Source organism: Pipistrellus kuhlii, unplaced genomic scaffold (assembly GCF_014108245.1).
Source record: "Pipistrellus kuhlii isolate mPipKuh1 unplaced genomic scaffold, mPipKuh1.p scaffold_m20_p_18, whole genome shotgun sequence".
Classification (NCBI taxonomy): Eukaryota; Metazoa; Chordata; class Mammalia; order Chiroptera; family Vespertilionidae; genus Pipistrellus; species Pipistrellus kuhlii.
Window position 1 is genome coordinate 8,278,448 of NW_023425493.1, and position 21,328 is coordinate 8,299,775.

The window sequence follows — 21,328 nt, forward strand, 5'->3', positions numbered from 1 at the left end:
TTGAAAAAGTGAGAGTGGATGATCTATACTGCTATAGAGGTGAGCCTTAGATAACCATGTGAACAGGATAACCATGCTAATAGGAGAGAAGGAAGCTACATAGGCCAGATACAGGCCTTGGAGGGAAGTGATGAGAGAAGTTTGTGGAAATTCTCTTGGATTGCTTCTATTTTTTGCAGAAGAAAAGCAGCAATCGTACAAACAGAGATTGGGAATGATATAGGAGACGTCTCCAGTCAGTGTCAATATGAAAAATATGAAAAAGCCACTTGGGAGTATGATAAATGGACTAGGCAAATATAGTAGGGATTCCTAGCAGCATCACAGTGGTCCATTTGAAAGGAGCCATCTTTAAAGTAAGAGTAGGTATCCTGGATACTGGTTTTTCTCTTTGCCTGTTTGGTAAAACCTATGAAACCTTTCTCAAATTATTTTTTTAGCTAAAGGTCCACTGCATGACATTTTTGCACTGGAGTTGGGGGGAGAAGGTCCTCAGCCTGCAGCCAGACCCCCTCAGGAGATGTCCACCTGCTGGCTTAGCTGGGAGCAGGCCTAAGCTGACAGGCAGACATCCCCCAAGGGGTCCTTAGTGCAATGATATACACAAAAATGTTAAATGTTTTCTTTTTAAAAGGCCTCTTCTTGGGTCTTTCTGGAAATCTAGCTTCATAATCAACACCCTACCTATATTGCCAAGCTTTTCCTAGAACATTCCCACATCCCCAGGACCTCAATATACTCCACCTATCCCATACCCAAGGCTTTCTCAGTCAAAACAAAACAAAAATATTTTATACTTTTTTTTTTCATCCAGGCTACCCTCTCTCCCCTCCATATTAGTTTCCTGTCACTGCTGTCACATGTACCTTGCTGGTTAAAATGACACAGGTTTATTCTTTCACAGTTCTGCGCAGAAGTCCATACAGAGTCTAACAGGGTTAAATCCCTGGTGTTGCCAGAACTGGTGCCTTCCGCAGGCAGGGAATTCCTGACCTGCCTTTACCAGCTTCTGGAGTTGGCTGTCATTCCTTGATTTTGGCAGCATCTAACCTCTGCTTCAGTCATTACCCTCTCCCAGGCTCCCTCTACCTCCCTCTAACAAGGACCCCGTGATTACATTACCCAAATAACCCTGGGCATTGGTCTGGGCAGTGGTCAGCAAACTCATTAGTCAACAGAGTGGCAAACCAAGCTCACAAACGGCACGTGGCTCATGAGCCGCAGTTTGCAGACCACTGACCCAGGGGAATCTCCCATCTCAAATTCCTTAGCGTGATCACAGCTATAGAACCTCCCATCACATCAGGTAACAGATTTTCAGGTTCTGGGAATGAGGACCTGGGCATCTTTGAGGAGCTGTTATTCAGTCTGCCACACACATCCGTTTCTCTCACCCTTGAACTCTTAGCCCCATGCTCCAAATATGTCCCACCCCTGATTTTTTCACTCCAACAAATGGCAAAACCATTCCTTTAGAATCCTGGGGCGAATTATTTGATTTTGCTTTTCTCGCCACTCACTTTCAGAAAGGAAGTAACCAAAGTGCAACGCAAAAGTGGTGTTCATTTCTCCTCCAATATCGTGTAATTGCCCACTTTATCTAGCCACGGCCACCACCAAAACTACCCAGTCCAGTCTCCCTATTACAGATGAAATTATATATATAGTTATATATATTTTATTGATTTTTTTTTACTGAGAGGAGAGAGGGATAGTTAGAAACATCGATGAGCAAGAATCATCAATCAGCTGCCTCTTGCACACACACACACACACACACACCCCACTGGGGATGTGCCCGCAACCAAGGTACATGCCCTTGACCGAAATCGAACCTGGGACCCTTCAGTCCGCAGACCGACCTCTATCCACTGAGTCAAAGCGGTTTCGGCCGGAATTATATTTTAAAAAAATTCATATCTGATTCAGTCACTCTTTTTTAAAAAAAATCTTTCAGCGGGTTGGTATATCTCAATTCCACACAGAGAAATCGGTTCTTCATCACCCCTGTACCTTGTGCCTGTTGTCTGCAGCTGTCCACACACACAAATGGCATTTAAGGAGCTGACCCACCCACGCCCATTTTTGCAACGGGCACAGGTCAGGCAGGAGCAGGAGGGAGTGGAACCGGGAGAAACCGCCGCCTGGACTTACCCTCCCAGAGCCACGGAAGTTCTGCTGGACGGCAGGCAATCCGGTGTTCATACGGAACCTGAAGGTGGACTTTGGAGGCCAAACTCGCCAGAAACAATGCAAATTGGGAGCGGGCATGGCCGCCCACACCCTTTAAGGGGAAGCTGTGGTCAAAAGCTTTTGGTTCCGCAACCCGAGCTGCGCTCCCCAGATCCTGGGCGCGCAGCCTGAACTCCGGTCTCCGGCCTCTGAGCTGCGCTTTCTAGTGACTTGGATTTGCTCCCCGAGAAGGAACATCGGTGACAGCTCGGGAGCTCGGGGAAGATGGGAGCCCGAACTCGGAGGAGCAGGGAGCAGCCTCTCCGGCCGCCAGCGCCCTCCCTCTCCGGCTCCGGAGGAGCCCTCCCGGCGGTGCTGGTGCTGCTCGCGCTGCCGGCTGCCTGGGGTGAGATGCGGGCGGGCGGGCGTGGGGAGCGGCTCCCGCGGGGTCCACGGATCCTGGGGTTTCGTTTCGGGGGGGCTCATCTTGCGAGAGGGCGATGCCCTCTGTGACCTCAGACCTGCCTGGCCTCGGGCTAGAGCCGGGTTCCCCTCTGCAGGGTCCTACGCGGTCCCCAGCGCAGGGGAGGGAGAGCGCAGATGCGCAGGTGGTGCCGCGAAGGTGACCAGACGTCCGCTTTTGGCGGGACAGTCCCGACTTTTAACAATTTGTCCCGCGTCCATCGGCGTTTAAAAAAAAAAAAAAAGTCTCGATTTTCCAAAATTTTTTAAAACGCTGACAAATTATTAAAAGTCGGGGCTGTCCCGCCAAAAGCGGGACGTCTGGTCACCTTAAGCATGAGGTCTCTGCCCTCCTTGTTAGCCAAGCCTGGCTGGGTGAGAAGGGGCGCGGATCCTGGTGCCAGGGAGAGGTCTGGGAATCCCACCAGCCTGGGTTCTACTCCTGGGAACTTCTTAACTGTGAGGGAAGTGACTACCCCAGCCCGCGTCCCCTTCCTCTTGTGTGAAATGGGAACACCATAGCCCTATCTCGGGGCATTGCTATCTAAATGGCATAAAGCATGCTAGGGGTCCAACCCAGAGCAGGTCACTCAATTTCTGTTCTCCAGCCATTAGCTCTGCACGTTGCTCATGGGGGTGTTGGGATCAGCAGTACCTGGAGGTGCAGTTTTCACCCAAAATCTGCCCTGCATTCCGCCAATATTCAGCCCACAGCACCTCCATCATCAACAAGAAGGCACTGAGCGGCTACAGGAGGTCATATTCCTGGCAGGGCACTTAGGGTTAGGAGACGCCCCATGAGGCCCAGCTGGCCTTCCCTAGAAGGCACCTTGGAAGTGTGGGTCCGTTTTAGCTGTGTGTTTGGGAAAAAATAAGCCCATGATAACTATTATGAACATTTTGAGGTCATGCCTCCCCTTCCTTCCTTCCTCCCTTTCTTGGCTTTAGGTAAACAACTTCAATGAGGGCCCTTCGCTTCTTATTTCTGGCTTTCCCCGAAGACCTAGGGGCTGGGGCCCGTGGGCCACATCTCTGTTGGAGTGACAGTCTGGGTTGTTGGCCGTGCGTCTGCTGGACAGCTGAGCTTGACTCTTCCCTGTTAGTAGACACTTTGCGTTAGTTATTGGGTGGCACCCTCTCCCACGGGAAAAGAAAAAAACAGGTTTTTAGAAAAGTTGGTAGTCCTGTGTTCTCTCCTTAGAGAAATTGAGTTAATCAGAAAGTACCCGTTGGGGAGGAAATGTAATGGAACCTAAGGTTTTCTTTTCAGAAGAGAAGCGTCCCCAGTTAAGTGAAGGCAGCTGTTGTCAGTGCTTAGCTATTGCTGTGGACCTCGTGACCACCCGGCTCCCTTCTTTCTGGAATGTTGTTATAGCCTCCCCCTGTTAACAAACTCAGACACTATTAACTGCCCCCACGTTATTTTACTAAGGTGATCACACCAGCTGTGAAACAGCCTAAACCAGTGGTCTGCAAACTGTGGCTCTTTGGCCCCTTGAGTGTTTAGCAAAGGCCAGCTCAGGAGTACCCTAATTAATAACAATGTACCTACCTATATAGATTAAGTTTTAGAAATTTGGCTCTCAAAAGAAATTTCAATCGTTGTTCCGTTGATATTTGGCTCTGTTGACTAATGAGTTGTAAGCTAAGTAGTGATTTACTTGCCAAAGTAATTTAGATAGAGACTGTTGGTGGGATGCTGAATGTCACAGCACTTTGGAGCTGAAAAGAAGTCTGAGAGAGCCATGCCTCCAAGGTGGATGCATATAGACCTATGGGGGAGGTTTGATGAAATCTTTATCATTAGGAGACCCGGCTTCTGGTTTGTCCAGTGTCTGCTACATACCAAATGGCGGTCTTGGATCCAGCAGGTCAATTAACATCCCTAACTTTCAGCATCCATGACTATAAAATGAGCATATTTGACATGTTGTTATCTGAGAAGGCTCTTGCAAAAATTGCATGAGGTAGTGCATGTGGTAATGTTTTAGAATCTAGAAATCCCTCTGCAGATCTAAGAAACCTTGTCTAGAAAGCCACACAAAACCTCAAAGCCACAGGAGGTCTGAAATGGAGCTATCTCAGCTTCAATGATCAGAAAAGGCTGAGTGGAAGGAGCACAGCTTAAGCAGCACATAAGGAGGGAATCCAAAAAATCAGCTGTACAGGATGACTCACAGTGATATTTGATTTATGTACCAAGGAGCACACTCAGGAGCATTACTAGTGTTCAGTAGAGCAGTCTCTGTTGCCCTCTCCTGGCTCTCACTCTTGTCCCCTGCTGTGTGGAGATGCAAGGTCAAAAGGAGGGCGTTCCAGTTTGCTTCTGTGTTTTGTGACATATTTTAGTTTACACACATAGATGCTCAGATGAGAAGGTCTGTATGGTGTCCATTGCCTAGTTTTACCTAATGTAACCTTCACCATTGGACAGGTAACTTCAGAATTGTCTTGCACAGAAACACTGAGTGAAATAATTCTAATACAGTGAACTCAAGCAAGTAAGGAAATAGCACACCTGACAACACTCCCACACACACAGGCACACAAACACTTATACAAGTTTGTTGTCAGAGAAACACTGTCAGTCTCATCACAACTGACCAAAGGTTGATAAAAGGAAAAATGTAGAAATTATTAAGCAACTAGGTGATAGATAGTTTTATATCCACCATTACTAACAGAGAAACTCAGTGTAACTGTATTTTTGTCTCTTTAAATGTTAGTAAATGATCACATTATATTATGATTAGTAAAGCATTGATAATGTTTATTTCATCTCTATTCCATTTCTTTAAAATTCTATTTATATATAATATACAATGTAAGTATCTAGAATATTTGAGCAAATATGATTAATTGTTAATTGGGCCTCCCTGGCATACCAAAGACACTAGACCCACTACCACAGATACACCTTTAAAAAAAATACATCTGATACAGTTACATCAGTTGACAATATGCTGAGACATACAATTGTCAATCAATTTCAAAACTTGATAATAAATCTGCAGCTAAAAATTTCCTCAAATGTTTATAAATTATGCAAAACATTGCTAACTAAGCCATGGGTCAATGAAGAAATCACCATGGCCATTACCAAACATTTTGAGCTGGAAAAATGCATTTGTACACTGGAAACCTATATAATTTTATTAACCAATGACACCCCAATACATTTAAGAAAGCTAAACTTAAGAAACCTGAAAATATGGCACATCAAAACTTTGAGAATACAACTAAGTCTATGCTCAGAATAAAATAATATGAATGCTTATTTCAGAAATTATGTAAAGCTGAAAATAAAAAAAATCTAAGTTACCATCTTCAGAAATTTATTTTTAAACTCAGCAAATAAGCTCAATACACTTTTTATTTTTATTTTTTTATTGTCAATGTTTAATTTTTTATCTGAATGATGGTTACATTAACATTATTTAAACTGTGCATGCAATATAAGAATTAAGTAATATTGTCAATATTTAGTTAAATGAAATATAGTCATGATATGATATATGTAGGATGCAAAAAATATATTCTGTGGTCCCAATCTCCTGTTCAAAGGTCACCTTCTCAGTGAGGATTTCCCTGATAACTGTTTAACGTAGAAACTCTGACACTTTCTATTCCTCACCATACTGCTCTCCTTCTCTCCCCCAGAACTTTTATCAACATCCTTCAAAGTTATTGTTTACTTCTTTTTTTATTGTCTGTCACTCTTTCATAGAAGACAAACTCCATGAGCTCAAGTTTTTGTATGTCTGAAATGTCTTGTAGATCTGTTTTGATTTTAGCAATATCAAAAGCATCTGGGAGTGTCTGGTGTTTGTTAGATGTTAAATACTTTTTGAAAGGAATGTAGATCACTCAGGTGACAAAAGACATGTCAGTGCAAGATCACCAACTGGCAGCTTCTGTCTGTGTTTTCTCTGGACTGCTGAGTTTTCCATCTTCTAATTTGGAGCTAAATATAGGCTAAAAGGTTGGCTTTCTGGGAACATAGTGTGAGAGGAACTAGGAGGCCCACTGGTTAGTGTGCAAAGTTCACTTCATCTTCCAGGCTCAGCTGCAACGCCTCTTTTTTTTCTTTCTTTCTTTCTTTTTAAAAAATATATTTTATTGATCTTTGACAGAGAGGAAGAGAGAGGGACAGAGAGTTAGAAACATCGACGAGAGAGACATCGATCAGCTGCCTTCTGCACACCCCCTACCGGGGATGTGCCTGCAACCAAGGTACATGCCCTTGACCGGAATCAAACCCGGGACCCTTCAGTCCACAGACCGACGCTCTATCCACTGAGCCAAACAGACTTAGGCTGCAATGCCTCTTTGAGTATGCTTTCCAAATCTGGATTACTGAGGGTTCATTTCTCAAGCAAGGAAACCCTCGTCTCCATAAGAGTAAAATAATAGCCTCCTTGTTCTTGTTTGAAAGAGCTGTAAATAATTCTTAAATGCGATTCAGTTATCCCTTTCTCTGGAATTTACCTGAAGACCTCAGAGTGAATGTAATGGATTCAGGACCACATGTGACTGAGGTTTTCCATCGTACAAGACTGTGTTAATTCAATGATGCCTTTTTCAGCTGGTGCCAGAGAATTTGAGGCCCTGATAACATGTACTGGCAGCACTCATTCCATTATCTCATCCATTTCCAGTATCAAACAAACAGCATCTCTGTGCCAGCCATTTCCTTAAAACTCAGTAGGTCTCAAAGTGGCTTGTGGACTACCGGCATCAGAATCACCTGGGAAGCCTGTTTAAATGCAGATTCCTGTCCCTGCCCCCTTTCTTTCTGAATCAGAATATTATTTTATAGGGTCTCAGTGATTCTTTTGCATATTGACCACCACCATTGACAATTTAGTCAGACAGCCAACCATGTATTCAGTTATTTAGAATTTTAAACTGATCCTTAAATATAAACATATGGTCTTTTGGGGTTATATGACAGACAAGGAAAAGAACTACAAGAACTCATTATTTCTTAAAAATTTTCTACTTTTAGAGGGGTCTTTGCTATCTTCAACTTTTGGGATTCTCTTCTCTTCTTGCTTCTCTAGAAGAGTGTCCTTTGTCTCTCTGTATTCAAATCTTTGACTTGATTCTTGCATTCTTCTAGTCTGCTGTTGGGTCTCTGTATATTTGTTTTTAATTTCAATCAGTATTTGTTTTATTTCTAGTTGGTTTAATTTCTTTTTCATATCCTCGAGGGTCTCGTTAAGTTTATCAGCCTTTTCTAGGAAATTATCAAAAAACCTTATAACCATGGTTTTGAACTCTATATCCAGTCTTTTGTTCTCCATTTCTTTTTTTTTTCTTTTTTTTTTTTGAGATCTCCTTCCTTTTCTGGCATTTCCTCTGCTTCCCTGAGTTGGTAGGGTGGCTTTATGTGTTAAGGTGTCCTATATGGTTCAGTGGGTCTGCCTCCCAGTTATCTGAGGTAGACACTCTTGGTGCACCCCTTTGTGGACTATGTGTACACCTTTGTTGTAGTTAAGTCTTGATCGTTGTTTGTGTCACTGGGAGGAATTGACCTCCAGGCCAATTGGCTGTGAGGATCTGCTGTGTCTATAATGGGAGAATTGCTATGCTGGAGACACATTTATGGGGGAGGACTTGTTCCCATAGCGCTTTGGTGCTCACTGAGTCTGTCTCTTGAATGTATCCCTTATGAGATTAGTTGAAATCTGTTGTCATCTCACACCAACCACTAGATACACTAGTTTTCAGATCTCCAATGGGGTGCAGTTCAGCTACTGTCTGAGGCCACCCAACAGGAGCTACCACAAGAACTACAGTTTTCTCCTCTTTGCTTGGGATTTGGCAGTTTTGGAGCAGGAGCTGCAGTTTATTTTGTTAAGCTGCCACAATATAGGCCATTTATATGCAAAAGCAGCTGTGCGAGCCTGGGTGGGTTTGTAGAACGTGTGGGGCGGGGCCAGGGCCTCAGGGCGGGATGGGTTTCAGGACTTCAATAGGCTGGGATGTGGCAAACAGCAATGGCTGCCATCAGCCATCTCTGCCTTTCCACGTTTCCATGTCCCTGAGTTTCCAAGTCCCCGTGTCCCCGCACTCCAGCGCAGTAAACAATGATTGTTGCGCACACCTCTGCAAAAAAGTCACCCTCATTTTCAGACCCAATGGCCGACAGACCAGCTTCTCCCCATAGACGTCTGGATCTCCTGTGTGACCCCAGAAACTGGATTTCAAAGTGATTGGGAGCTTGTTTCCCTTTGGGTTGAAAAAAAAAACCACACACCCAGTTGCCCACCACCAGCCCAATTTGCGTGCCTCTGTACCTAGGCTTTTCAGCTTTTCAGAGCTTGTGCTCCTTTCTCTTTCAGCCAGCTTTCCTATGGTTCTGGGTGATAGACGTTTTGTCTTTTAGTTGTAGTTTTGAAATTGTTGTGTGAGACAGCAGATTAGTTATTTACCTACACCACCATCTTGATTTTTCCTCAATAAACTTTTTGAAAGGTAAAATAAAAATAAGTACAAATCAATACATTTAAAAGTTGATTACTTAAAACCTAGTAAAAATGAGTAATTGATTTATTGGTCTCAATCTACCCTCCATTATTTAAATTAAGTAATAAGGTGTGTAGAAAGAAATAGAAGATTAACCAAAACAGAAGAGAACCTATTTCTAATGTAAAAGACTTTTCTAATAGATATTTCTTCTATTTCTAATGTAATAACATTAGAGGCCCAGTGCATGAAATTCATGCATGTGTGTGTGGGGAGGTGTCCCTCAGCCCAGCCTGCCCCCCTCACAGTCCAGGAGCCCTCATGTGATGTCAATTGATGGCTTAGGCCTAATCTCCAGGGCAACAGTCAGACATTCCTCTCACAGTCTGGGCCTAAGCCAGCTGTCGGAAATCCTTAGCTCTGCCGTGGAGGAGGAAGAGGCTACTGCCTCCGCCACTGTGCTCACCAGTCATGAGCCCAGCTCAGGGCTTTTGGCTGAACATCACTTCCCCAGGGGAGCTCACTGACCACCAGGGTGCAGGTCCTGCATTGAGCATCTGCCCCCTGGTGGTCATTGCACATAATAGCAACCAGTCGTTCCACCATTCAGTCTATTTGCATATTAACCTTTTATTTTATATAGGATTGTTTAACTCTAAATGGTATTTTTATTAGTTTAAATTAAACCTTTAGATCTTAAGAAGTGACTGAGTCTAATATGCAATTCAAGATATGCATTATAAAATATAGGCCCTTATAAAGCTTAGTTGTTGAGCTTGGTTGGCAACATCTTTTAACAGTTGTGACACTACTGAAGGCCAAAGAAGAGGCTGTTGTTCTTTAGGTCTGGGTGGTCTACTGCGAATGAAGATAGATGGTGAAATGCAAGCATGCTGCTTATTATACAAGAGGATGGGATAAATGAAGCCAGAATGTTCTGATTGACTAAAATGTGAAGCTATGAATTAGTTTTTCCTTCAGAGAAAGAACAAATAGATCAGAGATATAGATATAGATTAGATATAAATGTGTATTGGTATAGATATAAATATATCCTAATGGCCTTCAAAATAGCAGGAACTTTTAAACTGCATAGATGCTGTTTTAAAAAAAACTCATTTCTAAAGTTCCTGCTAAGGGAAGCAATCCTTTTTACCAGTATTAAAGTGTTCATTTTCTTCTTCAATCACATCTATGAAACATATTGGAGAAAAAGAGGAGGTGGAATCGAAGTTCCCTCCTTGACTTTGATGTCCCTGTGATCTTGGTCTTCAGGTCAATGTCAAGCTCCGAAACGTTTAGAATCTGCCATGCCTACAAAACTGACTGATGAGGTAGAGTTTCCCATTGGAACATCTTTGCAGTATAAATGCCGCCCTGGTTACCAGAAAAGAGTTTTCTATATCACCTGCCTAAGAAACTCACACTGGTCAAGCCCTCAAGATTGTCCACGTAAGTAACTGGACTGAGAACTCCTCTGTATCAGTGAAACACCCCTAAGAACTGATGCAATTGTTCAAGTTTGGGAATGAAAACCTCTATGACTTATAAGTTTGCCTCATTAGTAGGTGAGAGAGTGGTTAGGTCATATCTTCCTACTGCTTTGAATTCCTGGCACCTTCATTAAAAGTTCATTTCATAAGAAACTGTCATTATAGGGCATGAGAGGGGAAATCTCCATTCACTAGGCCAGTGGTCGGCAAACTCATTAGTCAACAGTACAAATATCCACAGTACAACGATTGAAATTTCTTTTGAGAGCCGAAAACCGACATCTGTGCATGGGCCACGAAGTTTCAATCGCACTGTTCATGTGTGCCCGCCCGTGGTATTTTGTGGAAGAGCCACACTCAAGGGGCCAAAGAGCCTCATGTGGCTCACCAGCTGCAGTTTGCTGACCACTGCTTTAGGCACCTGCCATTTTCACAACTGAAACTGATATATGACTCAGGAAAGGAAAAAAAAAAAAAAAGTGCAAGTAAGAACAAAAGCCCTGACTCTGAGACCATTACACTGATTTAATCAGAGTAAACACTTTGGTAACAAATAAAGTTTACATTTTCCTGGAAGGCATGAGATGAGGATTAGATAGAACTGGAGGGGAGGTCTTTTTAAAAGTGGTGCTTAGGTAATAAAGAACATTATAAACCAATGAACAAAAAGATAGATACAGTCAGTAAAGCAAGATACAGTCAGTAAAGCAACAAACAGACTGTCAAATTACAGCGGGAAGGTTAGGGAGATATGGGGGAGGCAAGAGATCAACCTAAGGACTTATATGCATGCATATAAGCATAACCAGTAGATGCAAAACTATGGGAGGTGAGAGCATGTATGGGAGTGGGGGGTGGCAATGGTAAGATATGTACACATATAATACCTTAATTAAAAAAAGAAAAAAGAAAGTGGTGCTTAGTAGGTGGCTGATTTTGAGATGGTCTTATAAAATTCCCCAATGTGGCACAATCTGTAGGACTACAAATGTTCTTCAGTAAGCTACAGCCCCATTGGGTCTTTACTAAGAGAAGTTCAAGGAATTCTACCCCAGTCCTCAACTTCTGCTTCTTTCCCATAGGTAAATCATGTGAAACTCCTTCAGAACCCTTAAATGGCAAAATGGAAATAAATGGAGAAGCCAAGTTTGGAGCAGTTATTCATTATTCTTGTAATGAAGGGTGAGTTTGCAGTAGCATTTGGGGGTTGGGGGAAGGGTGACAGTCCAAAAATTGTAACACCAATTTCCAAACAATAGCATTAGAGAGGAGAGTCAAACTACCTATCTGTTCACACAAACCAATAGGATTTCTAAGTGGAAATACCCTCGAAAGAATTAAGCATATATTAAAAAATAGAAAAAAAAATCTAGAAAATGGGGGTGGGGTGGGGAGGGAGGTGCCTGTTGCACACCATATTAATGCACATGAAACCAAGTGAAGCATTCATTAGTGGGAGGACCAGCTCCCTACAGAAGCAAATGCAACAAACACTGGTTGACCCACAAATATGTTCTCCCCACAAAGCAATAAGAGCTGGGGATGGTGGATTCAGGGGGAAGTGGGAGTGACTTGTTTGGAGGATGGAGCAAGTGTGAGGAATGGGCAGATCTGAATTGCAATAGCTCCTCTCCAGAAGTGCTCACAGTGCAAGCATCATGCTGTGGACATATTCTTGGCGTACCCTTGGGGGAGGCATTCCATTTAAGAAAGAAGTAGGGAGATTGCTTCACCTTATATTAACTTTTGCTTTTTTTTTGTTGTTGTTTGTTTTTTTGTTTTTTGTTTTTGTTTTTTTGCTTACTTAAAATACATACAAAATAATATAAGTGAACAATTAAAATAGCGGTAACAATAAAATGAGCTCCAATGTATAAACTATTCACCTTAAGAAATATTACTAGTACCTTTGGAGCCTCCTGTGTGCCCTTCCCAATTCTCATTCCTCCACCACCACAAACCTCTCCAGAAGTAAGCACGATTCTGAATTTTATGTTTTTCATTCCCTGGAGTTTCTTTCTTTCTTTTTTTTTTTTTATCTTTTCCTATGCATAATCCTATATGTATTTTTAAAATACATTTTTATTGATTTCAGAGAGGAAGGGAGAGAGAGAAACATCAATGATGAGAGAGACCCATTGACAGCTGCCCTCTGCAAGTCCCCTACTGGGAATCCAGCCCCCAATCTACTCATGTGCCCTGACTGGAAATCGAACTGTGACATCCTGGTCATTTTTCTGTACCTTTCTCATTTTTTTCTACAATGAAAAGCTATTGACTTTTATAACCAGTTTCTAAAGAGTTAATACTACAGCCTCCAGTTTCAGGACAAGACGGGAAGATTCACTTTTCCCTGCCTGTCTCTGTACATATAATTAAATAATAACCTGGAAATACTTCAAATCCAACCATTAACAGGAACACAAAATTTGGAAAGAGGTGGATGGTCTAAGGACCAAAGAACTTAAAGAATGATATAACTTGTGATTTCGTGGGCTTTCTCTCATACTGGGTGCTGTGCTGGAAAGGAGTATAAGCTGGAAATAGCAATAGGTAGAGAGAGAGATCCAGAGAGAGAGAGATCCAGAGAGAGAGATCCAGAGAGAGAGAGAGAGAGAGAGAGAGAGAGAGAGAGAGAGAGAAGGAGAGAGGGAGAGATAGAAGAACAGCTCTCTGGTCATAGGACTGGGAAAGAGGAAGCCAGGCAGGACATAGTAGTGAGGCCCATGCTTAGTGGCAATGGTGGTGCAATCTGCACATGTTAGCAGCATAAGCAGAAATCAGGGATGGAGGGAGGCTGTCCTTCCCACGTCCCACACCCATGTCCCACAACCACGAAGGCAGCAGGTCCACAGAAAAGAATAGCTGTGTCCATAGCAGATTATTCTGAGTGGTTTCTTAAAGAAACCTCCCATGCCCATGTCTCCTGGTCCTCTATCCAACAGCGAAAGACAGTCTAGATAAATGTCTCCTCCTGTTGGCACCAACACATATGAAGTGAGAAGCTCATCCTCACCAGAAAGCCAGAGAACAGGCCAGAGAGTTTATTCTCCATCTCGAGGGTTGGTCATCCCCCATTTCCCATCTAGTGGCATCAGGCAGCCCAGCAGAGCACCTTCACTCCCACCAGCAGCAGGGATACATCCAGAACTTAGCAGAGCCAGAAGAATGAAGCAAATGGTATTACAAGGCTCAGAAGGCTGAGGTTTCATTGGAACTAAAGCTCACAAAAGGAGGACAGAATCTACCCAACAACTATGACATCCACTGCTGTCACACTTTACATTTATCTCTGATTGGCTTATTTTGCTGTTTGAATAAAGCTTGCATTGCCATATGTGTGTGTGTGTGTGTGTGTGTGTGTGTGTGTGTATGTATGTATATATGTATGTATATATGTATGTATAAACATACTAGAGGCCCAGTGCATGGATTCGTCTGGTACATAGATTTGTGCACTGGTGGGGGTCCCTTGGCCTGGCCTGCTCATTCTTGCAATTCAGGATCCTTCAGGAGATGTGAGAGAGTTGGTTTTGTCCTGATCCCCACAAGCCAGGTCAAGGAACCCCACTAGTACATAAATCCGTGCACCAGGCCTCTAGTATGCATATAAGATCTTTGGCTAATCTCTTCCCACCCTCCTGCCTTCCTCCTTTCCTCTGAGATTCATCAGTCTGTTCCATGTTTCTATGCCAGTACACTGAGCATCTGCCCCCTGGTGGTCAGTGTGTGTCATAGCTACTGGTAGAACAATCAGATGGTTGCTTAGGCTTTTATATAGAGAGATGGCATTGTTCCAACTATACCAAATAACACTTGACAATTATTTGATATTTGTCTTAATTTGTAATAGTATCAAGTTTGGCCCTAGCTATACCAACTCTCGTGAATGGCCCAGCCCAGCATTCTCTCTCTATACAGAGCTTCTCTTGAAGGAAATATAAATGTCATTAAAATTTCCAAATTTTATGGCACACTTTAAACAGTTTGGGGCATACTAATTAAGAATTTCTGTCTTTAATATTTAAAATATGAGATTAGTGTTCAACTATCTTTGTTTTGTTTGGATTTCCTTTGGTTCTACTTTGATGAATCTTATTTACCTTAGATTTACATAAAAATGTAACTGAAGTTGATAAAGAAGAGAGATTCCATCCGGTTGAGAAGGTATAAAGGAGAAAATTTACAAATCCCAATACAAGACATAAAATTGATAGATTTTTAGAGAAATTGATAGTTTGACAGAAGGAAATTATTGATATGTATTCTTTAAGATGGTGGTCGCTTGTAAATAACAATCTAAGCAGGGACACTAGAATGTAACATTATTTTTCTTTGCCTCTAGATACCAACTCATTGGTGAAACTTCTAATTATTGCAGCATCGTAGGCAATACTGTCGCCTGGGAAAATCGAGTACCTGTTTGTCAGGGTGAGTTGGAATCTTCTTTTCTATCTTTACCAGTGGAGTCTAAGTTTCCACCTGAATTTATAAAAATTTGAATTGAATTCCTTTTGTGCATTCAGTCCTTCAGATAAAGACAGCGCTGCTATCCTCAAAGTACTTGTGGGTTTCCCGGCAACTGTTCTTCCTTATCTCGGGATGTGCCTTTCTGTGAATCTGAGGATTTAAAGGCATAAAAACCTCTAAAATGTATTTCTACTTCAGTTAATTTGGAATGGTGTTGGTTCTACCTTCCCCAGTATAATAACCATTCTGCTTGGCAAATAAATATAGAATGATAAAGCGATGCTCTCCAAGATTCATGAAGCTATGGAAGAATCAACACCCTCATGTTCGAGGGTTCAACAAACCCTCTTGAAAGGCACCATCCTATCTAATAAAGAGGGAATATGCTAATTAACCCTCGAGCCATCGCAAAGGTGGTGGTACCCACAGCCAATAAGGAGGGAATATGCTAATTTATGGCCACACCCTCAAATATGATGGTGCCCACAGCCAATAAGGGAATATGCTAATTGGTTGCCACATCCTCAAAGATGGCAGCGCCCACAGCCAATAAAGAGGGAATATGCTAACTGAATGCCACACCTTCAAAGATGGCAGCACCCAGAGCCAATAAGGAGGGAATATAATGCCCTCTAAGATGGTAGAGCCCACAGCCACAAGATGGCAGCACCCAGTCCCCTTAGCCCCACCCCTTAGCAAGAATTTTCATACACCGGGCTTCTAGTGTACTACAAGACTCAAAAGTGGGTACATACAAGACCTACTTCTTAGAATTCACACTGAAGAAATAAACACAGCTTTCTGTAAGGAATTCACTGTAAATTCGTCATTGCTGCATTCTTTATACTAATGAAATTGTTCCAGTGACCTAAATGTACTACATGTTTCAAAACATGATTTACAATAGAAAGAATCTACCAGAAGGAAAGAAACATGATAAAATGACTACATAGGATTTCCTAAGGAACATAAAATAGCCATGCAGCATTAGAAGAAATAATCTGTACACTGGAATTCTATTCAGCCATAAAAGAAAAATACATTGGAGAAGCACTTAATGACATATAAAAATGTTTATTATATCTATCTGATGGTGGGGGGGAGATCAGATGACAAAACAGTTTGTATGGCAATAGCTCTTTTATACGCATATAAAAATATGCGTATTTTTATATTTTCATCTTTATCTCTATTCTGTAACCATTTTTATATCTCAACCCTGGTAACTGGTTTTGAGCCTCTTTGGTGAAGGCTGAGGGGGTAAGGGGAGGTAGTTTCCTATACCTTTTGGCTGTGTAGCAGGATGCTTCCTCAAGAAGATCCAAACTCCCATCTCTGGGACATTGAGCTTATACCTGTTTGTAGTTTCCATGGAAAATTGCTGGGATGGGGAAACAGAGTGGGGAAAGTCTGGATTAACGTTTACAAGGTATATTTTGTGGTCTGTTTCCCTTTTATGGTATAGGTAAGTGATAGGTATGGCTAAGTGGCTAGTCATCAGACTTTGCAGGAATATCCTTGGTTCCGGGGTCCCTCCCTTATGGTCTGCTTGCATCTTCATGTCAAGCAGCACGGAGCAGCCCCCTGGCTTCACTTTGTTTGGCTTCAGTTCATTTATATCATTTTCCTGCCCCTCTCCTCTGTGAATAGGATGTCTTCTGAGGGATGTTAGCAAAAGTTCTGGTCTTTCCACTTCACCGGGCATGGTCCACACTCAAACCATCACACTGAATTAAGAATCTCACTTCTTGGGTGCATTTGTACTCTGGGACAAATATTGGAACAAATATGGAAGCGGAACTACTATCAGTGTTAGGAAATGAGAGATTTGTTATGAAATTAGACCTTGTCTGAGGAGCTGCTCTAAAAGCTGAGAAACACCTCTCATCAGGTGCCAGGAGTTGGCACTTTCAGGAAGCTAGCTAAGCTCACCTGGCTGCTGGCCTGGAGCTGGGAAGGGCTCATGCAGGGAGCTGTCTTGTTGGCTTTTCACAGCTGCTGCTGCTGTCAGTTTAACGGGGATGCATGTGACCTTGGGGAAGAATCAGAGCAGGTGAGCGGGACCAGCATTTGCAGAGAGCTGGATGCAAACACAGGGAGAGCGAGAACAAACGGGGGACCCCTGGCTCCTCTGCATCTGTCCCCTCGTCACCTCCAACGGAGAATGACCTTCAGAGGAGAATGGCTGTTGCTTCACTTCTGCCTCTCAAATTTCAGGCCCATTTCTCAAGCTCCAACCCTAACCTAGAACCATGCAGGCAAAGTACTTCTGGGGAACCTGGTTCCAATTAGCCTGGGTGACACTGTACAAAACCACTGGATCAGCAGTTCTCAACCTGTGGGTCACAATGCCTTTGGGGGTCGAACAACCCTTTCACAGGGGTCGCCGAAGACCATCGGAAAACACAGATGTGATTCATAACAGTAGCAAGATCACAGTTATGAAGTAGCAACGAAAATAGTTTTATGGCTGGGGGTCACCACAACATGAGAACTGTATTAAAGGGTCATGGCATTAGGAAGGTTGAGAACCACTGCACTAGATAAATAAAACTTTTATTTTTTTCTTCCCCCTTTCCCCCCTCCCTCCTGGCCCATCTCTATCCCCCTTTGTAGCTTTCTCTGTCTTGTTAAATTATTATTAGTAACTTATGTTTTTATTTATGTCATTTAGATTTTCAAAATGTTTAACATACATTTGTCTACAGTTTCATAAATAGCCTCATGTATATGTAATATATTCAAATTTTATTTCTTACTGCTGTATATCTGTGTTGTCTCTCCTTATATTTTTTTAAATTGATTTTTTAAACTTTATTATTGAGAGTATTACAGATGTCCCCCTTTCTAACCCTGTTGCCCCCCTTCACCCAGTTCCTGCCCCACCCAGACTTTCACCACCCTATTGCCTGTGTCCATAGGTAATGCAGAATGCATATAAGATCTTTGTTTAATCTCTTTCCTCCCCTTCCTCTGTATGTTCCATGTCCTCATGCCTCTGATTCTATTTTATTCATCAGTTTATTTTGTTCATTAGATTCCTTCTTCGTTTATTTATTTTATTTTTTTCTTTATTGATCAAGGTATTACATATGTGTCCTTATCCCCCCAGTGCCCACCCCCTCCCCATCGCCACTCATGCCCTCACCCCCTGGTGTCTGTGTCCATTGGTTAGGCTTATATGCATGCATACAAGTCCTTTGGTTGGTCTCTCCCTCTTACTCCTACCCTCCCCTACCTTCCCTCTGAGGTTTGATGGTCTGATAGATGCTTCTCTGTCTCTGGATCTGTTTTTGTTCATCAGTTTATGTTGTTCATTATATTCCATAAATGAGTGAGGTCATGTGATATTTATCTTTCTCTGAGTGGCTTATTTCACTGAGCATAACGCTCTCCAGTTCCATCCATGCCAATGGTTAAGGATTCCTTCTTTTTTACTGTAGCATAGTATTCTATTGTGTAGATGTACCACGGTTTTTTAATCTATTCACCTTCTGATGGGCACTTAGGCTGTTTCCAAATCTTAGATGTGGTGAATTGTGTTGCTATGAACATAGGGCTGCATATATCCTTTCTGATACCAATATCCTTTCTAGTTTCTTGGGATATATTCCTAGAAGTGGGATCACTGGGTCAAATGGGAGTTCCATTTTTAGTTTTTGAGGAAACTCTATACTGTTCTCCACAGTGGCTGCCCCAGTCTGCATCCCCACCAGCAGTGCATGTGAGTTTCTTTTTCTCCACATCCTTGTCAGCAGTGGTTGTTTGCTGATTTGTTGATGATAGCCATTCTGACAGGTGTGAGATGGTACCACATTGTTATTTTGATTTGCATCTCTTGGATGATTAGTGACTCTGAGCCTGTTTTCATCTATCTCTTGGCCTTCCTTATATCTTCTTTTGGAAAATATCTATTTAGGTCCATTGCCCATTTTTTTTATTGGATTGTTTATTTTTCTTTTGTTAAGTTGTTTGAGTTCCCTGTAAATGTTGGAGATTAAACTCTTATTGGTGCTAAGATTGGTAAATATGTTCTCCCATGCAGTGGGCTTTCATGTTGTTTTGCTGATGGTTCATTTTACTGTGCAGAAGCTTTTTATTTTGATTTAGTCCCATTTGTTTATTTTCTCTTTAGCTTCCATTGTTCTAGGAGCTGTATTGGTGAAAAAATTGCTTCAGCATATGTCTGAGATTTTGTTGCCTGTAGATTCCTCTAGTATTTTTATGGTTTCCTGTCTTATGTTTAGGTCATTTATCCATTTGGAGCTTATTTTTGTATATGGTGTAAGTTGGTAGTCTAGTTTCATGTGTTTTTTTGTTTTGTTTTTGTTTTTTGCATGTATCTGTCCAATTTTCTCAAAACCACTTATTGAAGAGACTATATTGATGCCATTATATGTTCTTGCCTCTTTTGTAAAATATTAATTGAGCAAAGTGGTTTGGGTTGATTTCTGGGCTCTCTATTCTATTCCATTGATCTATGTGTCTGTTCTTGTGCCAGTACCAGGCAGTTTTGAGAACAGTGGCTTTGTAATACAGCTTGAAATCTGGTATTGAGATCCCTCCTACTTTGTTCTTCTTTCTCAGAATTGCTGCAACTATTCAGGGTCCTTTTTTATTCCAGATGAATTTTTGGAGAGTTTGTTCTAGGTCTGTGAAAAATGCCATTGATATTTTAAAGGGGAGTGCATTGAATCTGTAGAACACTTTGGGTAGTATGGACATTTTAATGATGTTGATTCTACCAACCCATGAACACAGTATGTTCTTCCATTGTTTATGTCTTCCTCTATCTCTTTTTTCAGAGTCCTGTAGTTTTCTGAGTATAGGTTTTTTACCTCTTTAAGTTTATCCCTAAGTATCTTAATTTTTTTGGTGCAATGGTAAAAGGTATTGCTTTTGTAGTTCATTTATTTTGATTTTTAGATTTAACTATTGATAGATATGTATTTGTTGCCATTTTATTGTTCATATTTTTATCTTTTTTTTTCTTTTCCCTCTTCTTCTTCTTCCTCTTCTTAAAGAACACCCTTCAACATTTTATTTTATACTAGTTTGGTGGTGATTAACTCATTTAGCTTTTTCTCCTTATATTTTTTTAAAAAAATTATTATTAATAAGGGTATTTTGATTTTATTTTTTAAAGCTATACTGGTCTCATAACAAAAATGAAAATTAAGAAGGCAGTTGGAAAAGAGTAGGAGGAAAACTGTGTAAACTATGGTATAATATTATCAAAGAGTTATTTGTAATGTAAAGAATGTGAATTGTATTACTATATGCATATGTTCATAGGAAATAATCTAAGTAGATAAAGAAGAATTATGCTTTTCATTATGCCCACATAAATTACAACTTTGGAAAACTTAATCTACCTGTAAACAAAGATGAAAAGCAAATTAGTGTAAAAATCATAACCATTTAGTGACATTTGGATTGCTCTAAGTAATTACTTCAACTCATTGTTATTTCAATGGCTTTCTCTTTTCCCAGAAATTCAATGTAAGCCACCACCAACCATCGACAACGGAGATTTCATCAGCAACAGCAGAGACTATTTTCCTTACGGAATAGTGGTGACCTATCTCTGCAATCCTGGGATTGGAAGGGAAAAGTTTGAACTGGTGGGCGGGAGGTCCATATATTGCACCAGCACAGGTCAAGTGGGCCACTGGAGCGGCCCCGCCCCTCAGTGCATCATACCTAACAAGTGCACGCCTCCGCACGTGGAGAATGCCATCAGGGAGTCTGAGAACAGAAGCTTGTTCTTCTTAAATGAAGTCGTGAGCTTCAGGTGTCAGCCTGGCTTTGCCATGCAAGGTCCATCCCGTGTGCTCTGCCAGCCCCAGAACAGATGGGGGCCTGAGCTGCCCAGCTGCTCCCGGGGTGAGTCTGACTGAGGCTCCGGGGGGGCCTTCGGGTGCCGGGAGCTGTGGGAGGACCCCGTTTAGTGTTTGTTCTGGGAGGGAGATGTGTGGAGAGCAGTGTGATTACGTCTTTTAGGGATGACGCAGGAAGCATGAAAGGAAGAAGGGGTGTGGGTGCCGGCACTCCTGTGGGTGTGCCTTCATCCTGAGAAGCAAGAGCATAATTCTTCAGGGAAGGGGGCGTTTGGGATGCTCCTCCTGAGCAGTTCTCAGGGCAAAGCACCAGCCCTCAGTCAGAGAGAAAAAGGCTGTGATCCTTCTGGTCAGCTGTGTGATGAGTACTGTCTGTGCATCCTCTATCAGCTCTTGATAATCTTCCTTTGAAAGATGCTA

The 21,328-nt window shown here is 42.1% G+C and overlaps 1 protein-coding gene across 1 annotated transcript in view; it reads left to right on the forward strand.

Annotated features, from left to right (window-relative positions):
* The first annotated feature begins 2,227 nt into the window (after positions 1 to 2,227).
* Positions 2,228 to 21,328, forward strand: part of LOC118721675 (complement receptor type 1) — a 76,708-nt gene continuing 57,607 nt past the window's right edge. Inside the window, exons 1-5 of the mRNA XM_045583412.1 lie at positions 2,228 to 2,578; positions 10,381 to 10,557; positions 11,681 to 11,780; positions 14,944 to 15,029; positions 20,562 to 20,954. Of these exons, the coding sequence (XP_045439368.1) occupies positions 2,458 to 2,578; positions 10,381 to 10,557; positions 11,681 to 11,780; positions 14,944 to 15,029; positions 20,562 to 20,954 (877 nt within the window). The 5' untranslated portion in view covers positions 2,228 to 2,457. The remainder of the gene's footprint in view (positions 2,579 to 10,380; positions 10,558 to 11,680; positions 11,781 to 14,943; positions 15,030 to 20,561; positions 20,955 to 21,328) is intronic.